This window comes from Eleginops maclovinus, chromosome 23 (genome assembly GCF_036324505.1).
Source record: "Eleginops maclovinus isolate JMC-PN-2008 ecotype Puerto Natales chromosome 23, JC_Emac_rtc_rv5, whole genome shotgun sequence".
Taxonomy (NCBI): Eukaryota; Metazoa; Chordata; class Actinopteri; order Perciformes; family Eleginopidae; genus Eleginops; species Eleginops maclovinus.
The window spans coordinates 11,162,636-11,190,528 of NC_086371.1; the positions used below are offsets into that span (position 1 = coordinate 11,162,636).

A 27,893-nucleotide genomic window follows, 5' to 3' on the forward strand; every position below is an offset into this window, starting at 1 on the left:
GAGGGCGGTGCACTATCGCCCCCTATGGGCCAGCCGCCCCTGTCATCAAGTCATATAAAACAATTGCTCACAATTCAGTAGACTAATGGAAATTGTCAATTTGAAAGGTGACACCGTAAGAGAAAGAACATTAAAAAAACACTTCAAGAGGATCACAATTATGTGTTTTATTAAAGGTCAAACAGAAATAGCAGAACTCATCATAGGCACAGTAACTTACTCTTAATAGCTATACACTGCAAAATAAATTGGCATGTAGCACAGCAGCACATACAAGCACCACAAGCAGAAAACAGTGAAAAGATATATGACGAAGAAACAGCGGTCACGTTGTCCTGGAGTGTCAGAGAGAGTTTTTCATATGGCTTAGTCCTGAACAGTCTTTGGCCCTCATCGCCTCCCACGGGTTGCCATTCAGTCTGAGACTGTCCTCAGTTTAATAACGACTCTCCAACAAAGGATTTTAAATAAAGGGACACGTTTTACACACACTCAATGCAGTGCTGTAAAAAGTAAATTAAAATGCAGAGTAAAAAGAAAAGAATATACATTTTGCATGATAAAGGCACAATTAAAACTGAATTGTATTCAAATAATGACAAAAAAAAAGTAAAACAAAGTCACATTCTTATTCACTTGTTTGTGTAACTGTCAACCCACAGTATTATATTCCAGTCCACATGTGGAGTCAGAGGGCGGTGAACAGATACACCAGGATGACTCAATCCACCACTTGGCTGTCTTTAAAATCACATGTCCAAACCTGCAGGAACAGAGCTGTTTATTGTTGCTGCTGCTGCTGCACGACTAACATTGTAAAACCAGATTGTTTGCAATTTTGACTGATTTATGGTTTAAGGTTATTGACAACAAGAGTGCAAAGAATAAAAAAGATCAAAGTAAATACAAAACTGAAATTGAAACTATGACCAATTCAACTGATTTTTATTTCTGCTCCTCTTTTCTTCCTGGCTGCAGGTGGAGCTATGCAGAGCTTTATTTTGTTGCATTACTGGAGAGAGGAATGCATCTGCATCCATGTATTTATGATGAGCATTTAAAGACAAAGTTAGTCCTGTTTTTTTATTTTTTTTATCTTAGACTGACTTTTTCTTCTCTTGTTTGATATCGGGTTCAGATAATACAGTAAAGAACTGAGCGCTTTTTAAAGCAAAGAATTTGTGGTTTAGAGCTAGGCAATGTCATGCTTGGCATAAAACAAGGCTCTAGCGAGCAAACAAATAAAAACAAATCAAAGTAAAGATCCCTCAGAGTGATCTTTTAACACAGTAATAAAATTATAGACATACTCATAACAATACATTGATTTGATTTTTAATCAACTCTTTTTTTCTATATTTATTCAAAATAAATTTTGAGTATTTTGACACAGTTATGTACATAAGTGCAAACAAGGTGAACATCACACATTCGTATACACCTCAGCAAGGATCGACATCACCCAGCACAGCTGGGAAACAAAGAGACCTCTGAACCACCTTCCTGTTTGAAACTGAAACAGAGTAGCTTACTCTGCTCGGCCTTCACACACTCTGAGAGAGGAGGTGAACAGTGAGCATCGCTGACAAGTTTGATTTTTACTGAAAAAGATGAAGATCTTTCAATTAATCCAAAAGCCTCTTTCCTGCCAGATAGGTGTCTGCTTTAAAAGTCCATTCTTATTTCTCAAAACACCATGTACAAGAACAAAAAGAATTAAGGTCAAAAGAAAAAAACAAAAGAAACACCTGATCTCCCCGAAGGACCTTTGGATATTACAAGGATTTAGGTTTTTCATACAAAATATTTAATCACGCTGCGATAACAAGACAAACTAATTAAACATTCCCTTTTTGAATAAGTTAGTGATGTATGCTATTTCAATTAATGTGAAAAACAAAATCCCAAGAAGGATAATAGAAAGGTAGCCATGTTGTCATGTTGTTGCCATAGCAACAATTACCATAAACAATGACTCCATCATTGTATACAAATGATTTTATTTTATATCTTTTTTTTTGTTGGTCTACACAAACTATTAACTATGTATAAATGACTTTTATTCCATGCTGTTTTTTTTTTTTTTTTAATGTCGGGTTAAAAAAAAAAGCTTAACTTTCCATTAATAAATGTCACTCTCATACAGCTATCACATCTTTATACAGTGATCAAGAAGTAAGGCCCTGTGTGCCTCGGGCAACAGAAAACATACTCAGGACCAAATAAACCATCCACATGCTTAAAGATCTGTTCACTGGACACAATGATCAGAGCGTTTTGCATTTTCAGGAGTTATGATTCATGACTGAAAAAACAGAAGGCCTAAAAGAGAAGAGAAACATTGGAACAAGGGTAATAGATAATAACAAAGAATTCTCATGCCACATCATAATTCCTTTTACACACTCTTCTGCATTAATACATATGTTTAAATGTACTTAAAAATGTAAGTGCCAACAAGAGGCACGATTTATTGATCAAGTATTCTGTTGTTTTCCAGCTAGAGAGCAGTGAGTGAAGGCATAATGATGTGAAGGGATGTGTTCTTGGCTGGACAAAGCTAGTCCTTCAAAACTTTAAGATTTAGACAAACTAAATTGTCTGGACATTCAAATCATTAATATAATTGAATAGGAGAAACATTTTTCTTTTTTTCAAAGACTTGTGAAGATATAGCTGCTCAACACAGAACAGGGGTTAAAGAGGAGTGCTGAGTCGTTAAGCTACCCTTCAGGAAATATGTTACTTAATATGTTTTCTTTAAGAGAGTTAGACAAGAAGATTGATGTCAAACTCATGACTGGGTGGTACATAAGAGTCTTGAACCAGCATAAATGTTGCTTAGCTTAGCATAAAGACTGAAACAAGGGGGAAAGCTAGCCGACTCTGTTCAAGTAGAGCTGACAATAAATTGGCAATTATTAGCTTAGAGTGGAAGTAGTTTCTTGGTCTAAATATCAACCAATATGTTACAAGAAAATGCAGTATAGAAAGGACAAATTAGGTTCAAAATAATAAAAATAACCTCAAACTTTTGTCATGCTAAGGTGCTAGCTTCATAGCTAACACTCTGGAGAGCCGTTTCAATCTTCTCATCTAACTTAGACAGAAAGCACACTGTTATTCAATGTGACACATTTTTTAAAATTCAGCTTCAACTTAAGATACAGCCCTCAGTGGTGCTAAGGTTATGTTTTTTCAGTACAATATTCACTCAAGGGAAGAAAGCATTCACCCACTCAACCCAATGGGAGCGGTGCTTCCAAATTGCCCCCATTGAAAACAGTAGCTATTGTTAATGGCGGGCGAGCAGGTGAGCGATTAGATCTTTGCGCAGGACCCCTACTGAATGGTTTTTCTACGCTATTACTTAGTTCAAAAAATGCTATAAAGAAGAGTCAACATGCTGATTTCTGCAACTCTTCCCCCGCGATTATACCGTTGTTTACAGGTGCATTATGGGCACTTTTGGGATCTTTAGACTGTTAGAAATGGTACTGTAATGTACCTGTACACTTCTGCTCTACTTTTCTCAGAGTGAAAGATATTTCTAAAAGTAGTCACACCATCAATTGACATTAAATATAAATCTATATAACAATACACATACTTTAATATGTCTGAACAAAGTATCAGCATGGTTACTATGTGACCTCAGAAATATATATAGTGAATCGTTACATTTCAACATGCCCGTTATTTGGAGGGCATGTGTAGAGTTTTTGCATTAGATACATTCACGACACAATAACATTATTTAAAATGAATAATGTTCAGTGGGAAATGCCGTAATATCTGCAGCACTTAGAACTAATGAATGTGATTCACTGTCTGTTTCAACACATTTAAGTATGCACAAAACTCACAGATCCATTTCTTTACATAAACATAATAAGACAGCACAGCTATCTCGGAGAATAACCAAGTACAGATGTGATTTACTGTTATCATAATGTACCAATTAACACATCTTTATTTGAGCACTGGTCCGTTCCTACAGTGTATTGACAGTGGTGGTTTGAGGAGACTTAAGATAGGCACATTTTAATTTGGATAAAAGTGATTTCAGGTTGTTTTCCAGAGCCGCTACTTTAAATTATTTGCACCTAAAGCAATTTACTTACAGTCATTTGAAAACCAAAAACTGGCTTCTCTATTTTTAATCAACAAACATCACATTTTTTCCTCCATTTCCTGACTTTACCAACACTCAATTCTGGTGCTAATAGCTGTGGCTGCAATATTCAGAGTCCGACTACTTCTGACAGAAAGGACACATCAGTAGAAAAGACCACATGTTATAAAGTGAGACAGGACATTTCAAGTTCTAAGCTTTCTCCCTGAAGTGAGTTTGAGAGGGAAACATTCATTTAGAGAGATTTCTCAGGTATTGCACTAAATGGGGGCAGCTCAACCACCACTTGGCACACACATAATTTAGGCACCACATCAAAAACAAATCCAGCTCCCATCTTGTGCAATAATTCTCACATCAGGTTTAAATGTTTAAAAAGAAGTGCCAATTATACCAGGCCGTAATCTTTGTTTAGTATTATTTAGTCTTTACTCTGATTTCTTGTGAGTTTACCACAGGAAATCTGGGTTTGTGTCTGAGACTCATTGCCTGCAGATTGTCGTTCTTTTAAACCATGTTTTGATATCAAACCATGGAGGAAAACGGGCCAAACAAATCTTCCTTTTCAGTTATTTAACAATTACCCATCACAGTCACGATTGAAAATACTGCAGCACTTAATAAAAACCGTTTTAAAAACCTCATCTGCTTTTAAGGCAGTTTGTTCTTGAATCAAGAAAGGAAGAGCCACAATCTTAAATATCTCCTACCTATTTAAATTTTGTTTTAAGGTTGTTGCATTACATTAGGAGTAAAGCCTCATTTGCAGCTTTTATGCAGTAAGTACCACATGCTGACTGTGAAACCAGGGCGATAAAAATCATCTTGATAATCAAACAATATGAATTTAGAGTGGCATCAATATAATTCTTACATTTTCTTGCTATAGGTTGATACAAGGTATTTTTGTAAAAACTCTAATTGTCTTAATTTGGGAAATCTTTCAATGTATGCTGTCAAGTGTTTTGCATTATTTTGGTGAAACTAAGTCTCCTCTGCAGCTGAGCAGATAAATCAAAGGCACAACAAATGAACAACAACTTGGTGTTCCTTCAGGCGAGATGAGAACTAAATGAAACATGATACAACACAAAGATCACATGTGTAGCCATCTTGGAACGTAAACATGACATGATATGAAACACTCTTTCATTTTGACAACACTCTCTGGTTTTAGACCAGCGGCAGGTCCATTTGTCGCTTAAATTTCCAGGAAAAGCTTTTTAAAGTTTTTGACTTTGGTACAGTCAAAGTTAAGGGTCGCCTCATTTGATGGCACCAACCCATGTGTGTATGTGTTTGTGTGCGTGTGTGTGCTGCACTTTTAAGGTGTGTATGTGTATGGCTGTAAGAACGAGGGAGCTCTATTGCTCAGCCTGATCGAGTCAGTTAACAACAGTATCACGTCCAGGCTTGTATTGCGTCAACATTCGCAGCTTTCTGACGTTCACAATAAGACGTTTCTCACTCTGTAGGAGAGGCACATGTTTGCTGCATTCAGGAAAGACTGCCGCCCTGGTAGTGCACAAGTTTCAGGAACTCTAACTGGGGTTTCGGGAAAGGCTTACTGAGTTTAGCGCCACCGGAGCCGCCATCAGCAGTTTGGGAACGGGACAGTAATGGGTTTCCATGGGAACGCACTGGAGCTCCACTGGATCCGGAGTCAGGAGCTCGGAGGCGTCTACTGGAGGAGAGACGGACTGAGACTCAGTTTGTATTATATTGTAATATATTTGTCACCAGTATTTTGCTCTAACAAGTGAGCCAAACTATGACAATGTTTGTATAATCTTATGTATTTTGAAAAGCTTCTAACTGCCATTACATTATAGTAAAAACAATTAACAAAAAGTATTACGGATTTGGGTATTCCTACAAAATGATGTCATATTTGGGCTATTGCAGGTACAAGAAAGTGTAGTTAAGGAGCCTTGGGGGAGTGAGATAAAAAAAAAAAAAACATAATTTATGGAATCCATGGAAATGTTGTCTGAGATTATAACACCATACATGAAAAAAAAACATATGGCTTCACTTTATAAAGATTGGGTCAACCTCTTCACATTAATGTCTATTTTTGAATAGCCCCATACTGCCATCACCTCCTGGGCCCTGCTGTGGTGCCCTTGAGCAAGGCACCGGACACCTCCAATCCCCCTCCCCATTGCTCCCCGGGCGCTGCACGATAGCTGCCCACTGCTCCTAGTACTAGGATGGGTTAAATGCAGAGGACCAATTTCACTGTGTGTGCTCTGCTGTGTGCATGTATGTGACTAATAAAGAGGGTTTCATCCTCCGATTCTATCTATCATACGTCTTTAATCTAGGTAAAGTACTATTTTCCATTAAAAAACATTTTACACTGAAATTTGATTGGTGGTTTACAACTCCTTTAAGTAAATACAAACAATCAAACATATGATGAATTGAAAAGCATACATCTATACAAGTTGGAAGAATATGTTTCATATGTTTTAGACATAGACCACTGCTAAATCTCCTTCATGTTTGGAGAAATGTTGCATAGTAATGTATTTTGTGATAGATAGCACACTGTACCTAAGGAGAATTCACAAAAAGTAAAAGCATTTAAATTATAGCAGGGTTGCTGTTGATGCCCGACCACATACTGTATGCCCATAGGAGACAGACAGTGAGGCAGGACACATCAAACTACTGCGTTGAAAAGTAGAACGTTTTTATTTGACCTGCCATCATTTGCTCACAACACAACAGACCTGAACATGAAGACAGATGAGATGTGAACACAACACATGTGACACTAGAGGTGTGGAAAAGGACTACGACTCTAGAAATGAAAGAGAACTGAAACGAAAGAGCAAACCTGATTCGAGGCGGCAGATTCAGCGAAAACATTGGTGACTGGGGTCGAAGCCGACGAAACAGTGGAGGTGGTGGCACCGTGCATCATGGGAACTTTTATTCAGGCGAGTCAGACGAAAGACAGAGGATGTGGGAGGGGAGGAGGACGGGAGGGAGGGGGGGGGACAGGAATGATATGGTTACCATGGCAAAATGTGTCTGATCAAAAGTCATGGCACAAGTCAAGTGATATTGCCAGGATGAACAAATATAACGACACATGCAAACAAAACAAATAAAAAAGTTACATTTTTGATTTGCAAGACAAAAATAAAATGCACTGTTTCAGCAGCAAATGATAGATAAACAAACAAGGCCATACACAGTCATACAATCTGATCAGACTGGAGCGTCTGATGTATTGTATTCAAATGAAAAGGACGTGTGTATGGAGGGGGCAAATGATCCATACGAGCGAAAACGCTTTTTTAATAATGTCACTTTTGTGTCCTTAGTTTTCCGTAGAAAGAGTCCTGTGAGGTCGTAATCATAATAATAATTACATAATAATTTGGTCAGATTTGGTCTTGGTTTTGGCTCGACTGTTTCCAACATGGTGGCTGGGTCACAAATGTCTCTCTTATTAAAGCTTAACATTACACTTGATTCTCTAAAATGTGTTTGTGAGGCAATGAACTTTGTATGGAGGCACCCTATTTTTTGACGCTACATTGTGGAGGAAATGTTTTCAGTGTATGTTGTGAGCTAATATTACATTTGTATCAAGAATAGATCAATCGGATAATATACTATATTAATCCCAGGAGGAAATTAGATGATTAACATATTGGTATCGACTACTAAATCTCTGGTATTGTGACATCCTTAGTAAAGGGAGGCACTTGCTTTTCCAAACAGCAGAATATCGCATCCACAAATCTTAATATCACTGCGAGTAATAAAAGCAAGACAGAAGTGTTTTGTAAATCTTTTACCAAGTGGGTTTTTTCCCCCCAAATATGGCATAATACTACCATATCACATTATGCAGCAGTGCAATATGTGATACTAGTGGACACAAAGACACACACAGGCATATCATGACATCCTCAGGAAACCTTTTGTGAATACCAGCTTCAACATTTCTTTATTTAAGTTGTGTGTGTGTCGTTATTCTGACCAATATTAAATATTTCTGTAGTACAGAAGTATATAGTTTGTAGTCTTTGTAATCATATCAAAACCTCAGGAATACATTTTGACAGATGGGAGGCTTGGCTCACATAGATTTATAAAAACATCTAAAATGAGTTTATTGTTTTAATATGGGCTACATTGGCCATGATACAAGTTTCATTGAACTACAGTATATACTGTTATACTTAAAATATCTCACCGGCACAATATAAACTATGAACACGGCTTTACACGCAGCTCAATTAGGACCTTTCTTTGTGAGGTATTGGGGTCTCGGCAGGCATAACCTGAAGGGAGCCACCCCATTACAGAATGCCGGAAATGTTCAAGAGATGCATGCACACATGAACACATACCCTGCATGCTTGCACAGAGAAATAAATAAAAGATGAATGTGATTGCAGACATGACGCAATGATGAAGACAATGGGCTCCTTAATTAAACTCCATATATGGTCAGTGTGGTTTTTATTGGCTCGCACAATAAGCTGTGATTTAAATCTCTTTCTATTCTTTTTGGGCCACTTGCTGAGCTACGGGATTAAACGGACGGTTCACCCCAAATGACAAAATCAAAATTTTTCCTTACCTGTATTTTTAAATCTAGATATTTTTGGTGTGAGATGTTTAGTGTAGGAAATATCAGTCATTTACATGTCTGCCTTCTCTCTAGTATAATTAAAACAGATGGTACTCAGCTTGTGGTGCTCACAGCGCCAAATAAGATAATCCACACACCTCGTTGTGAGTGGTTTAATTTAGGAACAATTCTCTTTACTGTATCACTGCGCAGAAGGAAGTGTGCATCTACTCATGGAAGAGAGGCACGAGACAGTGGAAGATGAAAGCATTAAAAGCATCTTCCTCTGCTGAACTGTGACATTAGTTATCTAAGACGAGCTCAGGGAGTCCATGAGTACACGCATGCTTCCTTCGGTGTAGTGATAAGGTTTATGGATGTAGTTTGGTAGAAAGGAAATAGTTCTAATGCATTGATCTCAAGCTCTGATACAACTGACCTACCAATGTCTCCTGAGGGCAACATGCACAGAACAGAGCCTGTCACGTTAATGTTAGCATAAACGAAGGGATGGATGAGAGCGGACGAGAAGGAGAGCAGGAGGAGAACAAAAAGAAAACAAAGACAAGAGTCGTGGAAAAGGAAAAGGTGCAATCAGCAACAGCAGGTCAAGGCGAGTGAACAGGTTCAGGTTAGTGCAGGCAACACCAGGCTGTCACTGATAGCAAACACACACATTTAAGCTGTATTCTACAGGTGATTACATAAGAAACCCTTGCAATTGTCTGACCAGGATCAAGTTCCTTGATAAAGTTTGCCTCTTCCATGTGAGCTGTGTCTCAGAGTGCAGAGACTCACCGTGGGGGATGAAGGTTTGCTGCTGGAGCTGCATGTTAGCCAGGGCTTGCTGGTAGTGGAACATGCTGGGGTTAAAAACGGTGGCGGCAGCTCCGTTGCTCTTCTCTAAGATCTGCCTCTTTGGTAGCTGCTGCATGCCACCTGGAGGGAGAACCTGGAAAGACAGAGAAGTCATCTATTAAAGGCAACGTAAGTCACCATTATGTCAAATATCCCTGTAATGCTGATGATACACCATTACATACAGTATCTCTGTTTTTTATATAAAACATTTGGATGTTTTGACTTGTTTTCATTTTATATTCTCTTGGCTCTTTAATGGTCTTTAATTATATTTAAAAGCTTTTACAACGGGTTTCTTTCCTCTCTGTCTAAATCTACTGTGTAAAGCACTTTGAATTTTAACTTATAAATAAACATGCTATGCCTTAATATTATTAACTTTTTGAAAAGGTTGCAAAAGCATTAATCTTTTAGTTTCAAAAACATTGCCAAAATTGGACCGTTTTAATTCAAAGCGATGCTAAATTCCTGATTCATGCTTTTTTTATATGACGCCTCAATTATTGCAACTCACTTTTTACATGTCTCACACAGGATTTTAAGACATAAAGTAAGGACCCATACTTAATCATTTTTATTAGGGGTTACTACAATGTTTTTTGTGACGAAATATTTTATTTCTTCATTTTTAGTTTAGTTTTTTGTCTCACTTGTGCTATTACTTGTAGTTACTCATTTTCAGCTTATCTATTTTGTTCATCACATGGTATTTATTTTCTTGTATCTTGTTGTTATTATTATGATGTTGATTATTATATTCATGATTACTATATTTATCTGGTGTAAATCCTTAGACTCCACATCCAGTCAATGTGGCGTTTCGTGTTCTCGCCACTAGAGGACGCCGTAGTGTCTCAGAGTTCCTGAAGTGATGCAGGACGGCCCAGAGGTCAGCCAAGTGCAAAATGTTATGCTATGATTTCATTAATGTAATAGGGCAAGAGACGAAACATCAGACTGCAGTGGAAGATAACCAAGGGAACGATTACCCTTTAACAGGGAAGTACAATTATAACATAAATACACATATATATCATTTTAGGATGTTTACATTAATTAGTGTTTTAGTTATTCTTCCTGATTACCCTGAATAATTAGCATACATGAAAAAAAACAGCTTAAAGTAAAACCTTGGACGAAATGTGTTTTTTATTCCTATCCATCTTTTTTGCTTCATCTTTTTCCAGCACTGCGTTTCTTATTTTTCCTGCATCAGCACCGCAGATTGACCTGATTATGTTACAGCTGCTCTCAATGCTAACTTTAGCCCTTGTAGCTGAGAGCATCGGCTCAGAGTCATGCACAGTAGGAGACATTTATGATAAAACATAATCCCCTCAGACTGCAATATCAAATTTCAAGCTGCCTGAGGGATACTGTGATACCCTGATCCTTCATTGCATCAGTAAACATCATCCACGTACAGAACAAAAAAAATCTTCAGAGAAGGCGAGTTCATTTCTGGTTAACACCTGAGGATGTCATAACGGAAAGTTTTAGCTCAACACATAAGAAACAAAATAATATGAAAAATAATGTTGAGTTTCATTATCAGAGGAGGACATGGTTTGATTTTTGCATTTCTGAAATAAAATGGAAATGTTGACATTGAAGTAGAAATTAGGGAATAATAGATGAACCTTTGCGTATTAATCAAAATCCTAAAGGTTGGCACATACTGTATACTGAGAGTAAACTGTATTCTCAACATGTCAATTATATTCTCAAAATCTAAAATAAACGTAAAACTTCCTCTTCTAACATTTCTTTTCTTATGACTGGCCCTAAAAAAACGGCATGTTTAATTTTTGGAGTGAAGAACAAAGAGTCCTCATTGTGTGGGCTCACCAGGCCTGCGGACGCCGTATTGTGACTGGCTTGGTGCTGCGCAGCCTTGATCCTGGCCTGGAGGTGAGCCGGGGGATGGAAGTACTTGCACTTGTCTCGGCTGCAGCGGCCTTTAATGTAGTCCATGCAGACGATGACCGAGTTCTCGCTGCAGTCCACCATGCCGGCCTCAAGAGGGTGAGCGTAGCGGCAGTCGCTCTCTCCCCGCGTGCAGTTACCACGCTGGAACTCTCGACAAACCTGTGATGGTCAGAAGAGCTCATATCAACATTTACCTTTCATCCTATATTGGCCAAACATAGAAACACAACAACTGCCCCAAGCTGCATACCTCCAGCTTGTCCGTGCGCACATGTTTCTGTGCGGAGGTGCCGTTGCCCATGGCTGCCAGACCGGTGGGACTCCCAGGGACCAGCATGGGAGCGCTGGGCAGCAGCTCGGGCATCAGGCTCATGCCAGGACCCATGTGGCTCAGATAGGGACTGAAGGCCATACTGGGACATGTTGCCAGAGAGGGTGTCATCGGGAATGTTGTCTGAGGGAGGGACATCAGCACAGAGACCAAAGAGATACAACAAGTTATGGCAAAGCTTTCGGCTTTAGGAGAGGATTTGATAGAAATATAAACAAGTTGTACAATAACATTGAATATTAACATTGAATGAATAATATTTAAAAGCTCAAGCTTGTCAGTTTTGATAAGTTAGGGATAAGAATACGCTCATTTTTGATCTTCTATTTGATCTTCATTGGAGAACAGAAGTAAAAATATATTTTGTTGGGGGCATAACTTTATGAAAGTCCTATATTAATCTATTCTTAATTTTAAAAATGCCACTTTGGTTAAAACATACCTCACAGTACACACAGTGCAGTGAATGCTCTGTTGAATAAATGAGATTTTGAAACATATTGCATTGATTAAATATGCTCACTACGGGCTGCAGCTGGGCTCCAGGCAGCATGAACTGCATCTGTTGAGCCAACATGGCCGCTGCGGCCTTCTGCTGGATCAGGTTGTTCCTCCCGTTAATCTCCAGCTGCGTTTTCAGGTGCGGTGGTGGATGCAGATATTTACAGTTCTCACGGGTGCAGCGACCCTGAAGAGGAAGGAAGGAAGGAAAAGCAGTGTGAGAGCAGAGGTGACACAGAGTCATGTGACACTAAATCAATCACGAATGTGCCTTGACATAGAGGGCTCACCTAAGGCAGATCTAAGTTTAGAAGAGTGCTCATCCCTGTAATCACGCCCAATTTATTCAGACTAAACATCAGGAATCGAGGGTGTTTACAGAGCAAAGTATGTACGGTAAATTCTGGTGAAATGCAGTAGTAATGAAGTCCCAGAAGACTGCATATTGGATTATTCATGAGAAATGTGAAACCACTTTCTAAAATGTTCATCATTATAAAGTACGCTATGCTGGAAACAACAACGATCTTAGCCACACAGTAATTTAGAAAGTTAATAAGTTGATGTTTCAAAAGAAAATGATTTTGAGCCATTGAGTCAAACTGTACTTCTTACTTTTACCATTAACAAGTCAGGATAAAACGTTGTGAAATGACAGGTGGAGTATTTGAGCCAGCTTTGGGTTTTTCCACAGAAGCACAGCAGACGTCAGATAAACCTCACTGAGAAGAGACAAAGCTGGAGAGGGAAAACACATGCTCAACTCTCACCGACCTGTACGAGACCTTCTTTTATCTAGTTTCAGTCAATAAATAAGCTACTTAACAGAAAGCGAGAAATATAGAAAGCATTTCTCTGACTGGCTGCAGCACGTGCAAGTAAGTTTAATTCAAATCAGTTTAATTCAGATCAGTTTAATTCAGATCAGTTTAATTCAGATCTGTTTCATTCAGATCAGATGAATAAAGTATCATCTTCATTAAACTTGTAAGCAAAGGTATGTAAGAACTGTCAGCAAAAATAACTCAACAAATTTAAAAGCAAAAGTATTTGCATAAAAATGCTTCCTGTCAGTTATAGGTTATTTTATCATTTTAAATGTCTGGACATGTCTGGTGTTTTACTGTTACAGCAAGAGAAATGCAACAATGCTATCTCTCTAATTATTATATTCTTCTTCTCCATTGCTCCTCAGATTTAGAAGGTCAAAACAGGGTGGGCTAACGTAACGTTTAAACAGTAAAGACATTTTTTTTTATTAAGTGTTGTACTTTTCAATGGGAACAAAGCAACTAATTATTCCAAATTAGACATGCTAATCTAATGAACACAGAGAACTATTCATGACTATTCATTAACAAGTGCAGCATGTCGGCTTTGAATGCTGGGCTTATTTGCATAGTCAAAGCATTTTTATTCGATAGTGTGTGACTGCAACCTTAGTCTTACACGTGTGCATGTAAGGAATATTCCCGGATGAAACAGCAAGAGATGGTTATAAAACACATTCTCACTGGTCATTTCAGGTTACAAAATAAATGGAATATTGTATAAAAGTAAATGGGCTCTGATGGGCTCATAACACAGCAAATAGTATCAGTTAAGGTTGGCTGGGGTAGGCAGTTTATCTTTGGCATCATTGGGCAAAAACTCCATCATAACTTTCCAGCATATTGAAACTCAAGTGGTACTCCAGTGTAGGCGGTTTTCTGGATAAAGTAAAACAGTCACCTTTGGGCGTTATTCATTCAGACATCATTCGATTCTGGTCATATGACAATACCAATAGCATTAGCATTATAGCAGCAATTCTTTACAGTATGTTGGCCTGTAGAGCCCCTCGAGATAGCACTGTGCAAGCTATGATTACTAGAAGCTAAACTATAAGCAACACTTTCTCTCCCTGTCTGCGAAGTTTTGCAAATGTTGTCGGTCTGTCTTTTTGATAAGTTCATTTTCCTTATTTGCAGTTGTGGCATATGCTGGAACAGAAACTTTTTTTGCAGGACATTTCACCTTTGAATCAGGCTTTCAACATCTGAAGGGACTTGCCCCCTGCATTTGTAGAACAGCCAATAGGAACGCCATCCCTCTGACTATGGATTAGTTAAAGTTCCAAAACGATCCTACATCCTGATAATCAAGAGCTGAGAGAAGGTGCAGAAGTCTCATTTATGCATCAGACTACTTGAAAAACAGTATGCTAAAACGGTAGTATGGAATTCTAGCCAACTTATAAATTGCCAACGCCAGCTTCAATCAAGGATCAGTGCAATGTGCTAAGAAACAATGGATCCTAATAAAGAGCGATTACTTATTCACTATTATTCTGTGTTTTAGTCTACTGAGTCTTATCCTCATTGAGCAGCCAAAAAACATTTTGATCAAAAGTAATTTTTCAAACTCATTTTTCAACTTGTCATGTTTTGGTTTCTTGTGAATCCCTAAATCTGATTTGAGCCACTTATCTTATATCTTATAGATTTTGCCCCAGCACAATGTTAAAGCTGTGTCCTTGATCCCTGCTGGAGTCTGTGGGGAAGGTGAAGATGGTGCTGCAGGAACACTGCAGGTCAACACACACTCTGCAGTCTCCATTAAACCCCTGGGTCGACAGCAGCTGTCTGGCCCTGCAGATGAGCTGTTAACCCGCTAAAGTACCAACACTGAGCGACAAACCACACCCACACCAACCAGCTCTCATTAGATGGTGGAGAGAGTGCCGCACAAACTGGCAGCAGAGAATAAAAAACTCTGAAGACAAAATGACGTCATGGTGCAGAGAGTCTGACGGTGATGGATGATGTCGCACCGAGATGAGGACACATTTTTTTGAAAAGTATTTCAGCAGCAGGAGAGCTATATAGGACACCTGCAGTGTGTCCTCTACCAGCATCCAGGAGGGATTCTCACGACCTCACAATAGCACACAAAAAGCACACAAGCAGAACATGTAGCAGCCTGAAAAAACGGTCAGATTGGCTTACACAAACACCTTCGCCTACACTGGAGAGGAGAGCAAGCTTTGCGTCAGCAGGCTGTGTGTTTAGGGATGAGTCTGTAATGAGGAGTGAGTCCCACGAGCCCAGCAATCCTCAATCTCACAGAGAAGGAAAAACACTTAATAATGTAGCACTTCATGCAGTCTGTGTTCTGAAAACAAAATGAGTTGGAGAAAAATGTTTTTAAAAGAAAACCTTTAAAAACAACAGCTATAAAATCTGGTTTAGAGGAGGAGGCCGATGAGACGTGGCGTTGAGGAGAGTAATGGGTCAGGAATCTCCCTGTGGTTGCCATAGCAACACAATACGCAACACAGAGAGAGTCCCTGTTAGTGCAGCAGTGTGCAGAGGAGAGTGAATCATAAATACACAGAGAAAACTGGCCAAAGTGACCATTATAAAGTGGTAAAAAAAAACAAGTTTCTTTTGGCTTTAATTTAACAGTATGATGTGAATGGCTAAAAAATAATGACTGACCGTCAGCCTTTTTATTTGTTATCTTTAAGGCTTGTTTTCACTATGCAGTTATGTCTGACACTTGATACAATCTGCTGGCGATTAGAGGTCTCGATTTATGGCACAAAGCTGTGGAAAACAAAACGCAGTGTGTCCTGTGCAGTGTTGCCAAGTCTTTTCCATGAAAGCAGTAAGCACCATCTCCGAAAGTTGCCATCATGGCCGTTATTTGCTCATTTGCTTATTGGTAACGTCATCTTGCATGAATTTGCATAAAGCATAGTCTTGTATTTTGCAACACTGTGGGATAGACCCTGTGCAGTTGGCTGAAGAGCCGTGTACAGTGATTACTCTGCGCAGCATTAAATATGAATTAGAACATAATATATGTGAATTTATTTCTTGCTCTTTCCCTTATGGTCTGAATAAGTTGATACATGTGAGGCTAATAGTAGACTCTGAGGATCACAGTAAGCAATCGGGTCGTTTTTGTGAAAGTAGCAACAATAATCATTCAAAATTAAATGAATTGCTTACAATGAGATGGCACTTTGATTCAACTGTTGGATTAATTTAAATGAACATGTGTTCAGACACTCATGTTACTCAGAAGACGAATCCCACTGAGTTTGATGATCCTCTGAGTTGTCGTTAATGACCACATTAAATCTGAACTTTAAGATGGATTGCAATGAAATTTGGGACAGACATCAGTAGTAATCAGCCGGAGAATCTTGGTGATCGCCTGACCTCACAGAGCTGCTCGCAACTCTTGGTCTTGTTAATCGTAAAAAAACAAACGCTGTTTCCAGCCTATGAAATGGTAGGATTACCTATTTTACTTCGCTGTTTATGATAGTTAACTATTTATTCTTGGATACAATTCCTGATTAGACAACAGCAGTATTTTAAAGTCGTCGTCTTTGGCCTCTTTATCTATTTTCTGTCATGTTAAGTTGATTAAAGTCTAAAACGCTCCACCGATTAATCGATACTGAAAATTATTGTTAGTTGCATCCCGACCATGATGTCATCCAGAAGTGACACTGCAGTTGAATCTGCTGCACGCCGGGCAGATGTGATGTCCACACTAATCATTGGAGATGACAGCAGCACTCCAGTTAACAAGGTAAAAAGAGCCCCCCCCCCTCTGCAGCAGGTTCAGAACGACCAGCCAGAGATAATGGAGGAGCAGCATAGAACGGCGGCGGTCAGCTTGGACTGGAGATGCCAGATATGGTAGGGATGATGAGGACGGAGGCCATTAGCAGATAAATCCATAAAATTAACAAAGAAGGGAGGGGTGGGCGGAGAGCAGGAGGAAGGAGTGATGCTGTTGAACGAGGCACTTCTTTGTTTTTTCCAGTCAGTCAACCAAAAACAAGGCTGTCAGCTGAGAGTAATCCTGAACAACACAGAGGATAGAAACAGGGCTGTGGAGGTGGCTGTTGTTGACACAGGGTGCTGGCACTAAAACCCCGCTGCAGCTACTGATAAAGAAAGCCGCTTTGACCTTCAACTGTCACCGACTTCAGTTCTTTGTCTAATTAACAACACAAGACTGGGGGCTTTAAACAACCTAAAGTGGCTTTTAATGCTTGTTCGCTGCATGTAATACAAAACAGCTAGCTTCTTTCTCCCATCAACGCAACCAGTACAGAGCCAGACTGTTGCTCTGTGCTAAAAACAGCCATGCCACTCAGGAAGATCAAACTATCCAATGGGTACGCACTCCTGTGCTGTTGCTAGGCCCCCCTCTCTGTTTCTCCCTCTCCATCTCCCTCCTGCTCTGGAGGACATAACACAGAAAAATGGCTGAATAATAAATTCTAACTCAATAAACGGGGAGACAGCAGCTGCACTCAGACAGAGAGCCCCTTGTCTGAGTCTCACTTCTTCTCTGCATGCAAGCATTTCGACAAAAAACACAAAAACAGTGTTTTCCCAATTTAAGATAAATTGGCTAATGATAATCGGAGCTCTTTTACAGTAAAGCATCATCACTTCGCAGGCTGTTAGTTTTTCCTCTGCGAATGAGTGGAGCTCGTGATGTTCTATGGTGGAGCTGCTGAAGTGATGTTGAAGCAGCTCAATCCAGAAGCCCACATCACTGATAGACGGAGAGAGTGTTGGGAGAGAGGCTTTACGAGAAAATTCACTCCTGCGTCGCCAAATAGACAATGAATATCTTGATCATTCCTCTTAAGTTGTTATACATATCTACATGTGTGTATTAGAGAAACATTAATTGATTGGATTTTTGAAACAAGTCAATGGTTTGTTGATCGGACATGACCAGTGATCAGTTTTCAGAATCCTATTTTTTTGCGGGTCAAATGAACAGAAGGTGCAGCCACGCACACATCACAAAGAAGATGTCATCTAAGAAGAAGTTCCTCAGAGTGATTGGAGAAACAAAAAAGGTTGCAATATTTGAACACCTTCAAGTCCAGAAGAGGTCATGAGTTAATTTGCCTGGTTTATTTTAGGGTAAGGCACAGTGACAATTTGTACCAAGGCAACAGAAATAAATCCTCAATTCTGATTGGCTGGAAAGTGAGGATTAAGTTTTTAGTCAACAGACATGATAACAGCACACCTGTAATGCAGGTGATGATAAGTATCAAACGGTAGGAAAATATAGAACAAACCAGGCTCAGCTCAAGAGCATGGAGCTAGGCTTTTAGGGAGAACTACATAAAACATGTTTTAACCTGTTTGACATTAGTGAGTGAGGACATCCTATTTCAGGAGTGAGGACAACCCCGTTCATTACAATGTCAGTACAACTTTTATATCATGAACAGACATTTGTCCAACGTGAGACCTAACAATAATGGTGACTACCCCTCTAATATTTGAATGTATACTTTGCTTTATGACACCCCACCTCCATCTCAACAATATACGTTCTAATAGATGCAGAAATGACCTTGATCTCAGAGGTGTTAAAAGAAAACCAGTCACATTTAAATATTTCATGTTCTATACCTCATGTCATCGTTTTCATCGCTTTAGACTCCATGATGAAAGGCCAGAAATGTAATTTTCAGCTGGTATACTGATCATTTTTTAAGAGATCATTCTGTGGGAGACTTTTTGAATAGTTGACCAGCTTTACCATAAACATGATTGTATAACCACAGAATCACAAGCAGGTATTTGATATGATTAGAAGAATTCTTAAAATAATTAGATAGAAAAACTCTGGATCAGCTGAACAAACAACATAGTGTGCAAGGTTTCCGGGAATTTGTTTGGTTTATTCAATTTATTCAGCGACCATTTACAAAAATATGTTTATCTTTAAAAATAGAAAAGATGCTTCATACCAGATTTACCAAGGAGCTCATTTGCTTTTGCATCATGTAGCTAAGGTCACCCGCATACTGTCTCATCTCTTCTCGAACACTTTAATCAGAAGATGACACCCTTAACAATAGCTTCATTAACCACAAGGGCGTTCAGCAATGATGACCTCCGTCAAGGCCGTCCTGCCTCGCAAACTCAACAAAAGTGAAAAATAATTCGGATTTTAATAGCCAATAATACCTTGGCGCATGTTATAGCCTTTAACCAAGTTTCATAACAATTGTGGAAGTAGTTTCCCTCCTTGGTGAAGTTAAATATATTTAAAGGTGGGCCTCATCCCCTGAAACAAAGACCACTTCTGATGTAAAACACAAACCGGAAACCCAGTGTGCATCTGTGTGTGCCAAAAGTCATCAACTAACTTGACACCAATCACAATGCGTGTGTCTGAGCAAACAGTGTGTAATATCTGTTGCATTGTTACCTTGAGCGAGTCAAAGCAGGCGATGACTCGGCCATTCTCCACATGGCAGCTCCGGGCGGGGTGAGCAAACTTGCACTCGGCGTCAGATCGCGAGCAGGTGCCTCTCTGAAACTCACGACACACTTCCAGGGTCAGCCATTTGGTGTCCCGTCCCATAGTCATGCTGACAGCCATCAGAGTCGCTCACAAACAAACAGTGGCGAAGGCAGACGGATGGAAAACTCTCTGGTAGGAGCAGGGGTGACTAATACTGATGCAAGAGAAAAAAATTTGCAGCAAAACAGAAACAGAAGCTAAAAAAAAGGTCTGCCTTTCCTCAGCTTAAATAGGCAGCAAGTCCTCTCGGATTGTGTATTTCAAGGGATGTTTATTAGTTTTTCCTGGGAAAAGTGGCAGCTGAAGTTCAAGATAAAGGGGGCAATCTGTGAGCAGAGGCCAGCTCCGTCTCAAAGAGCAAAAAAAAGAAAAAGCAGAAACTACCTCTAGCTATCACTGTTGCACACTGAGCGCATGTGCCTTCACCTGAATGGACTGACACCCACCGTAAATCCTCGTTACATTCACGTCAACATGGCCAGGGCTAGGGCAGTCCCTGTGGTAATGTCAGAGTAGCCTGAGAAAGAATATTTCTGTGGGACAGAAACAAAAGCAGAACCTTATTGGGATGGTGTCCTTGCAGTGATGAGACGAAAAGGCGTTTCAGCTCAAGGTATGTGGGGACTGCAGCTCAGTAACGTGGGATGGATGACTCTGTGGCTGTCAGGATAAAATACAGCCTCCATTCAAGGCCAAACACACACTGAGCCCCGTCCTGCACTCATCCAGCAGCAGGCGACCCCAAGCAGTAGGCACTTTGGAGTTCCACTTCCTCCTCTTATTTCAGTCTCTTTCTCATCCCTCCTTCGCTGTCGTCTGTTGTCGTGTTGTCATCCTCCTCATTGACCTCTCTGCTGCATGTCCTTGCTTCTTGTCTCTCTGTGGACTGTAAAAGAAAGAGAGCATTAAATCAAAGCATTGGCAACAAAAAATAATGCTGGTAATGTGAAGCTACAACCTTGTGTGGAGCTTGTTTAAACGGAGGGTGACGAGGACCACGAGGCAGGAGGGTGGAGGGGAAAGAGCCAAAGAGAATAAAGCGAGGACAAACAAATAGGGGAACAGAGCAAACGGGAGGGAGGGAGGCAGCAATGAACAGGAAAGGGCAAGCTATGTCTTGATTAAGTGATACAAGAGAGGGAGAGAAAGAGAGAGAGGGAGTGAGATAGGATGGAGGGAGATTGCAGGCAGGACAGAGACGTCACTTCAACTCCCCTGAGCTCCATGGAGCAGAAAGTCATTGACTAACTTGACATGAATCATGCTGCTATATTCTGTGAAAAGCCACGTCCTTGAAGTTGCACCGGCTGGCACATGTGTGGTCGACACTGATGAATCCCAGACAGTTTTTAATGTGAAGGGAAGAAGTAGGAAAGAAGAGACAGGGAAGAAAGGGGGGGGGGGGTTTCTTCACAACTGCAGCTGCTGTACCCAATGCACGGCTGCAGCCAATCGGACAGACTCTTGCAGGCACGCAGAGCAAATAAATGACCAATGACAGGGCAGTTTCCACAGCAGCTCCTCCCTCCAGAGCCCGTCCCTGTTCCTCTCTGGATTTTTTCACAGTCATGGCTGAGCCACATGCTAATATTCAAACTGTACAACAACTCTGACTCCCCACAGATCCTCGTGGACGTGGAGGAGGAAGTCATGTCTTATTCAAACAGTGGACTGTGCTGCAGTGTGATGCAAGGAGGGAGGATGCATGCAGGGATCAGAGCGACGTGCCTGGACACTAACTGAATACAGATAACAATCAGTGAGGTGCTTCAATAAAGATACACTCGAATGCAAAACTGCTATTTAGCTTCACAAAAGAGTGCAAAGTCCACACTGCATTCTGGAGTTGGTTCAAATTAAAGAGGAAGTACGACTGTCCTGTCTGAAACATAGTCCTACATTAATGCACAAAGTGAATAAACAACAGATATGCTGGAGAGGAGGATTACAGAATAAAATAGGAGGAGAGGGGTGGGCTGGAGCAGATATTATCGGTTGCTGCGTCTGATGGCGGCAGACACAGACGGAGGAACCGATGGGGGGGAGAATGTGACGGAACGAGGGTGTGTGTGTGTGTGTGTGGTTGTGTGTAGATAGACAGCCCAGAAGGAGAACACCGCAGTGTAGTGGGAGACGGAGGGATAAGGGGGAGGTGGGAGCTGAATTGATACACCCACCTTCAAACACAAGAACAAAGACACGTCCCAACCCAAAAAAAAGACAGAGGCAGGAATGGGAGATGAGCAGGTACAGCAACTGCTTTGCTTGCTTAACCATTATGCTTGTCTATGCCTCCTCCTCCTACCAGCCTTACACAGATCGATAGAAACTTTTCCCAGGGGGACAAAACAAGCATTTGCAGCTTTGCCTGTCCTGCATTCAGGTCCACATCAGTGTCAAGCGCCCTTGCTTACGAACACCCTGACGACGCAGCTCAATATGCAGCCCACATCATCAAAATGCTCCTGAGCAACACTCCTCACTTCCTCCCCTCGCTCAGGCCACACCAGACACCAAATGGCGCACAGTTGCATTTACGAGCGTTTCCTGGAAAGCTACGCAGCAATGCTGGCTCCCCTACTGTGCCATTCCATTTAATATGTTACGCTGTAGCTTTGGATATACAGAGTGACGACCTTTCACTAGCTGATATTTACTGCTGTGGCTCTGCTTTCCAAGAGTTTCAAACTCAGTGAAAGGTCACCGACTGTTTAACCTTCCCTTGTTTACCTTTGGCCTCTATTAGGGCATTTAAGGGTACTGGAAAATATAGGCAGTATCAAAGAGAGAAATTAAGCTATAGTTTAATGTGTACGTGGGGTAAATTGTGACATGTCCACTTGGGGGTTGTGTTTCATATGGAGTTTCAAATCAAACAGTAAGTATGTTTAATAAGTAGGACTTTCTTTAACCTCAACTGTCACATAAACAAATCGAGCAGTCTGCTAACATGCAGATGATTACCAGGGTAATGTTTACCATGTTCAACATCTAAGTTTAGAATAGAGCTGCAACAAATAGATGAGTTACACAATTGCCAATCATTTGATAAATCCATTTACAGATCAAGTTAAAAAATGTTTTATTATAGATTGACAAATCAAGGTATGTGAAGACTTCGACTTGAATCTTAGAAGCTGAGTTGGAAATGTTGGAATGGAAACTAATTTCTTCAATTTTATAGACCAAATGATTAATTAGTTAATATAGGATATAATCAGCAGATTACTTGATATTAAAATGTTAGTTTGGGCCAAAGTAAGGCCATAATATTGCATGCAATTATGACAATTAGTACTCAACACAAAGTACAGCGGAGGTTGATGGGAATTTCATTGGTTTAGCAGGTATTTGGTCATAGTCAATGTACTGGATCAATTAACACTTGACCTTATAATGACTCATGAGTAACAAAGGATCACCAAAGTTTTCACAAGTCATCCCGGAAAAGACATGGACGTATGTGCCAAATCTCAGCATGATTGCTAAAAAGCACTGATCCCTTCACATAGGCCTAGTCAGCAAATTTTACAATGAATAATTTACCTACATCAGCAGACAGGTATAACCCCCAGATTAAATCCTAAAGCATGCCATCTTTAAGCGGTCACAATCCCTACACAGATAGCCATATTGTTGCCAACCATGTACACAAAACAATAACTGTTCTGCATTTATCAGAATATGTCTACTTAGATGTTTGGAATGTCATTTCAAGTGTTTTTTTTAAAGACAGTAATCTTTAGAAATGCAGATCCTTTAGTTTGGAATGAAACACTGAGTGCCAGGCTGTAATATTGCACAAACTACCAGAGTGGAGATGAAACACGAGGAGGCCAAAAGATCCACAAACACAACAAATATGAGGTGAAGGACACGAGTGAGAAGTACTTATAGCTAAACACTGATCAAGAGCTCTTGATGCTTGATGCTACAAGCTTGAAGCTTGACGCTAAAACTCTCTCTTTGACACTAGTTTCTTTAAAAACTAAATGAGTTAGTAGGGTTGGGCAATAATTTCATATGATGATGATGGAATTTAATAAATAGGATATCATATAATATGCATTTGCTTTGAGGGAATATAATTTGAGGATAGACGGTGTTTAGTTTGAAATATGTATTTATATTCATATAATTTCCTCTGTAAAAGTTTTTCTACAATCAAGTTGAAATTACTATATATACATACACACTGTATACACGTGTGTGTAAATATATATATATTTACACACACGTGTATATATATACATACACAAATATATATATATATATATATATATATATACTGCATATATGTACATTTTACATATACCTGTTTATTCAATAACTACAAAATATGACCAGTGTTGTGATATCATTATTGAGACATGAAACGACTTAAGAATGAAGTTATTTTTCATCGATCAACTAATCATAATCAAAAGACCTTTTAATCTATAAGAAGATCAGATTTAGGTCTAATAAACAGATGTATCCATTTTAAAACTTTACAAATATTAAACTCAACTTCACTCCCCCACAGTTATGAATAGAAACTGTAGTAAGAAGGATATTTTGTGCATAAAAGTAACCTTGGAAAACTGAATTGGTCAGGCCTTTAAAATGCAGCATAAATAGACGTTTGCAGGGATGCAGCAAGTTGAATAAATATTGAGCGCCTCAGTTACAACGTCATCATGCTGCTGCTGCTCCAGGTGTCTGCAGTGAGGAGAGGGGCTCCAGCAGTGGGGAGGTGGGGGTCAACGTGTAGGTGGGACAGAAAGAAGGGAGGGTGGGTGGGTGTGTGTGTGTGTAAGGAGGGCAGATAGGGGGGTGCTGTTGACTCCGGCGCACTGCGTCCATCATCAAACACAGTGCACCAAAGGGCTCCCGGCGGGGTAACCTTCAGCGAGCTCTGACGTCTGCATTATGGAGGTACAGCCGGCCAGGTGCCACAGACAGCACCTTATCTGCTGCTCACTCTGACAGATAGCCTTATATCAATGAGAAATGTGGTGACACATTAACAAATGAATCTCTTATTTCTCCTTTAAGAGCATCCTTTTAATGTTTTCTGCTTAATCCTGGTTAAGCAGGGGAAATATTTTACTGTCTGCACCTGAGTTCTTCTTGAGCGACGGCCATATTGGTTATTTAGAAGTTGTAAAAATCTATAGTTGTACTTTATTTTATTTATTCAAACTACATTGGAAAGACTTGATAAGCATGAATTTAAAGTGTTATAGCAGGTTGACAGAGACTAAATGTGTGCTCTTTAATTATTTGAAATGCTTTAAATACAGAAAGAAGTGGCAGTCAAAACTGAAATTGAAGTACTGAAAGAAGATGAAGTCAGAAATGTAAGATTGCTCTATAACTGTGAATTTATTGTGAAAAGCTCTGGATTTCTGAGAATTTGGTTGAATGTGTAAAATAGATATTTAAGGTTATTGGCTAATACTGCACAGAGAACAACAAAAGTAGAAAAAGAAAATCCATGTGTTCTCAGTGATGGAAACTTAGCTGAAATATTTTAAATAGACAGATCGATAGATAGAAGTCAAAGTTAAAGTAAGTAACAAAATGTCCCAATTCATAAACAGAACGTGTCGTATGTCTCTTTTTAAACCAAGTCACCTTCCTCCTTCTACCGTCATCATAACAACAGCCTCTAGAGGTCATGGCCCAAAAACAAACTTATGGGACATAATTCACAAACGGACTTAACAGCGTCAATGGAGGTTAGAGCACTCCATCTAACATGTTATATTTATTGTTTTTGTTTGCATCCACTTCACTACATCTCATCTTTGTCTGTTTTGTAAAGTGACTTGGGTATCTAAAAAAGTGCTATATAAATTCAATGTATTAATATTATTGCATTTGAGTGAATGTTTTGAAATGACGATGAAGATTCAGATATCCTTCAAGAACTATAAAACATTGAAATGTTGGAAGAAAGAAATGTAAGCTTGCCCCGTTGCTGCTGTAAATTCTGCTATAGAATTTTTTTAATATGTTAAAAGGTGTTTTAGTTTGATATAGCAGATCAGTAAAGAAAACAATAAGATCCTAAAACTATGGAGAACCACCTGGCAAAACATAGTCAGTGATTTTATCCTTTATACATTGTAAAAATAACATTTAGCTCATACCTGTGTGTCGCAAGAATCTGTAAATTTCCTGTAAGAGATCTTTTTGGTTTTTAATCTGGAGTTTCCACATCTCTAACAGCCTGGTGAATTCCTTGTTTAGAGGCACATGTTTTGTAATGAATACCGTAGCAATCAAAACAACAATCTGAACTTTGATGATTTATAAGAATGCAGTAAACAAGAACGGGTACAAGACTGGATAATGTCAATGACAAGGTGATTGATTAAAAAGCACAAAGTAGAAGACCCATACATTATAATGAGAGTGAAAGCTAGCAGAATGGAGGGAGGGAGCAACATAATTAGGTTAAGTATCAGTAATCCTTTCAGCTCATTAAAGCCCAACAGCTCACATTCAAGCACAAATACAACAAGCCTATCCCATCACAGCCTTAAAAAAGCATGAAATACATGCAGTTTAAGTTGTTTGCTGCACTTTTCACTCAATAAATGTGTCAAAGGCGCTGGATATGTTTTATTTGACTTTGCTGGTCGTGAACTTGGAGTTTTACATCCCTGTACTGAGATAATGAAAGTTGAAGGGGCTCTATTATTATTTACATTTTCAGGTTCATATTTGTACTCCGACTCTGTTATGATTGGTCAACTGCCTAGAGATGTCCCGCCCCTTAGCCTATCAGGTACATTATGTTGGAGCGCTAACCAATAGAGGCGCAAGTGTTACAAAGGGATGTCACTATGTTCCAGAAGTAAACAAAGAGTCCAATGGAGGTGTTTCGGGAAGGGGGTGTTCTACTTTGGGATGTTGGCCTTTGCAGACCATTTACATGCACAAAGACCTATCCATAATAGGGCCCCTTTAAATGCATGGAAAACTTTTTATTATAGTTGAACCAATAACACATCGTCAACATGACATGTTGCATTTGTTATAGGTTGCTGTTTTAGATCGCCCCATAAAAAAATGGAGCTTCTCCAGTCAGTTAATATGTGTGTGTCTGTCCGCTGTGTGAGAAGGGAAATGAAAACAGGTTCTGTGGGAAATGTGGCAGCATGCCCATCTGTGTCTGTCAGTTTATCAGTGTTTATATTAAGTAAAGAAAAACTAGCTAGATTGGTGCAGAGTCCACAGCCTGACAGGAGCGAGTGAACTAGTCTTCACAGGCTGAATGTATTGTTCAATTATTAAAGATGACACATACTGGGGTTGTGTACAGTATATGTACTGTATTGGTGACAACACTGTGACAGCTATGGTGGTTTGAGTGTGTGACTCCTAAGGCTAAACAAGGACAGAGCCTCCCTGCACTGCATGCAAGCATGACTGCAAAATCCTGCAGGCATACACTACAGAGAGATAAGCAATAAGGAAACTGCAAGTGCTCTCCACTCATGTTAACTGTAACTGAATTAAATATAATATTACAGTGAGCAGAGAGACTCAAAGTGAATTCACATTGATTTTTTTGCCCTTCACTCCTTGCTGGCATGACAACAAAAAAGCAACTTGCACTTGAAACACTGGCACGGTTAGAGACACCCAATAAAATCCTCATTCAACCAAACCCTTGTGTGCAGATTCCCACAATCAAATATGACAGGCATCATTTGTATGCATACAACACATAGCAGACCAACCCCAAAGCATGGCAATGTGACTGTTACTATTTATTATTAAATATAACAAAGGTGTTTGAGCTTTCACGCAACAGGCAAAGAGGAAGAGGCATTTAAAATGACAAAATGCAACGTGGATTCAATATATATCTAGAAACATTCATATTGGTGCACACTGCGCCAGACATGCTCTTACCTTGTTATAGTCCAGTCGGATTCAGACGTGTTCTCTTAAATAAACGTCGTTTAAAATGTATATTATGGTTGTTTAACTGAAAACGGGTTGTTAATCGGATATACAATCAGTATTGCCTAGTAGTGAAATAGGAATGAGGGAAAAGCGCGTTTTTAAAAGCTAAAGCGAAGCAAGTAAAAAAAAAAACGTGTTACCACCGCGGAGAGAAAGACGCGGGTCTGGCTGCTGAAATGTTTGCTGCGACTACATTTGCTCGGCTGCAACACTGACGGAAC

General features: G+C 39.6%; 1 protein-coding gene across 13 annotated transcripts; it reads right to left on the reverse strand.

The window, feature by feature from the left end:
- Positions 1 to 152: 152 nt before the first annotated feature.
- mbnl3 (muscleblind-like splicing regulator 3) lies at positions 153 to 27,883 on the reverse strand. Of its 13 annotated transcripts, none has more exons than XM_063875725.1 (8): positions 27,619 to 27,883; positions 19,612 to 20,593; positions 12,380 to 12,544; positions 11,776 to 11,979; positions 11,445 to 11,684; positions 9,534 to 9,687; positions 6,981 to 7,072; positions 153 to 5,816 (listed from the first exon to the last, which is right to left on the reverse strand). In XM_063875725.1, exons 2-8 carry the CDS (start codon positions 19,783 to 19,785, stop codon positions 5,799 to 5,801), a joined length of 1,047 nt encoding a protein of 348 aa, XP_063731795.1. In that variant the 5' UTR covers positions 19,786 to 20,593; positions 27,619 to 27,883; the 3' UTR covers positions 153 to 5,798. The 13 variants fall into 13 exon arrangements, 11 of the variants coding, with proteins under 11 accessions (XP_063731795.1, XP_063731786.1, XP_063731792.1 ...); XM_063875716.1 differs by lacking the exon at positions 6,981 to 7,072 and adding an exon at positions 9,179 to 9,214 and having other exon boundaries at positions 153 to 5,819; XM_063875722.1 differs by having other exon boundaries at positions 9,534 to 9,708.
- Positions 27,884 to 27,893: the final 10 nt, after the last annotated feature.

What these genes read in the sequence shown, in the direction of transcription:
- mbnl3 (XM_063875713.1), bottom strand. Translation starts at nt 19,785, where the DNA reads ATGGCTGTCAGCATGACTATGGGACGGGACACCAAATGGCTGACCCTG. An exon ending in TGCGCACGGACAAGCTGGAG is followed by an intron (nt 11,685 to 11,775) that starts GTATGCAGCTTG and finishes TGACCATCACAG; the next exon opens with GTTTGTCGAGAGTTCCAGCG. An exon ending in GTTGCCCTCAGGAGACATTG is followed by an intron (nt 5,820 to 9,178) that starts GTAGGTCAGTTG and finishes TCTCTCCTCCAG; the next exon opens with TAGACGCCTCCGAGCTCCTG.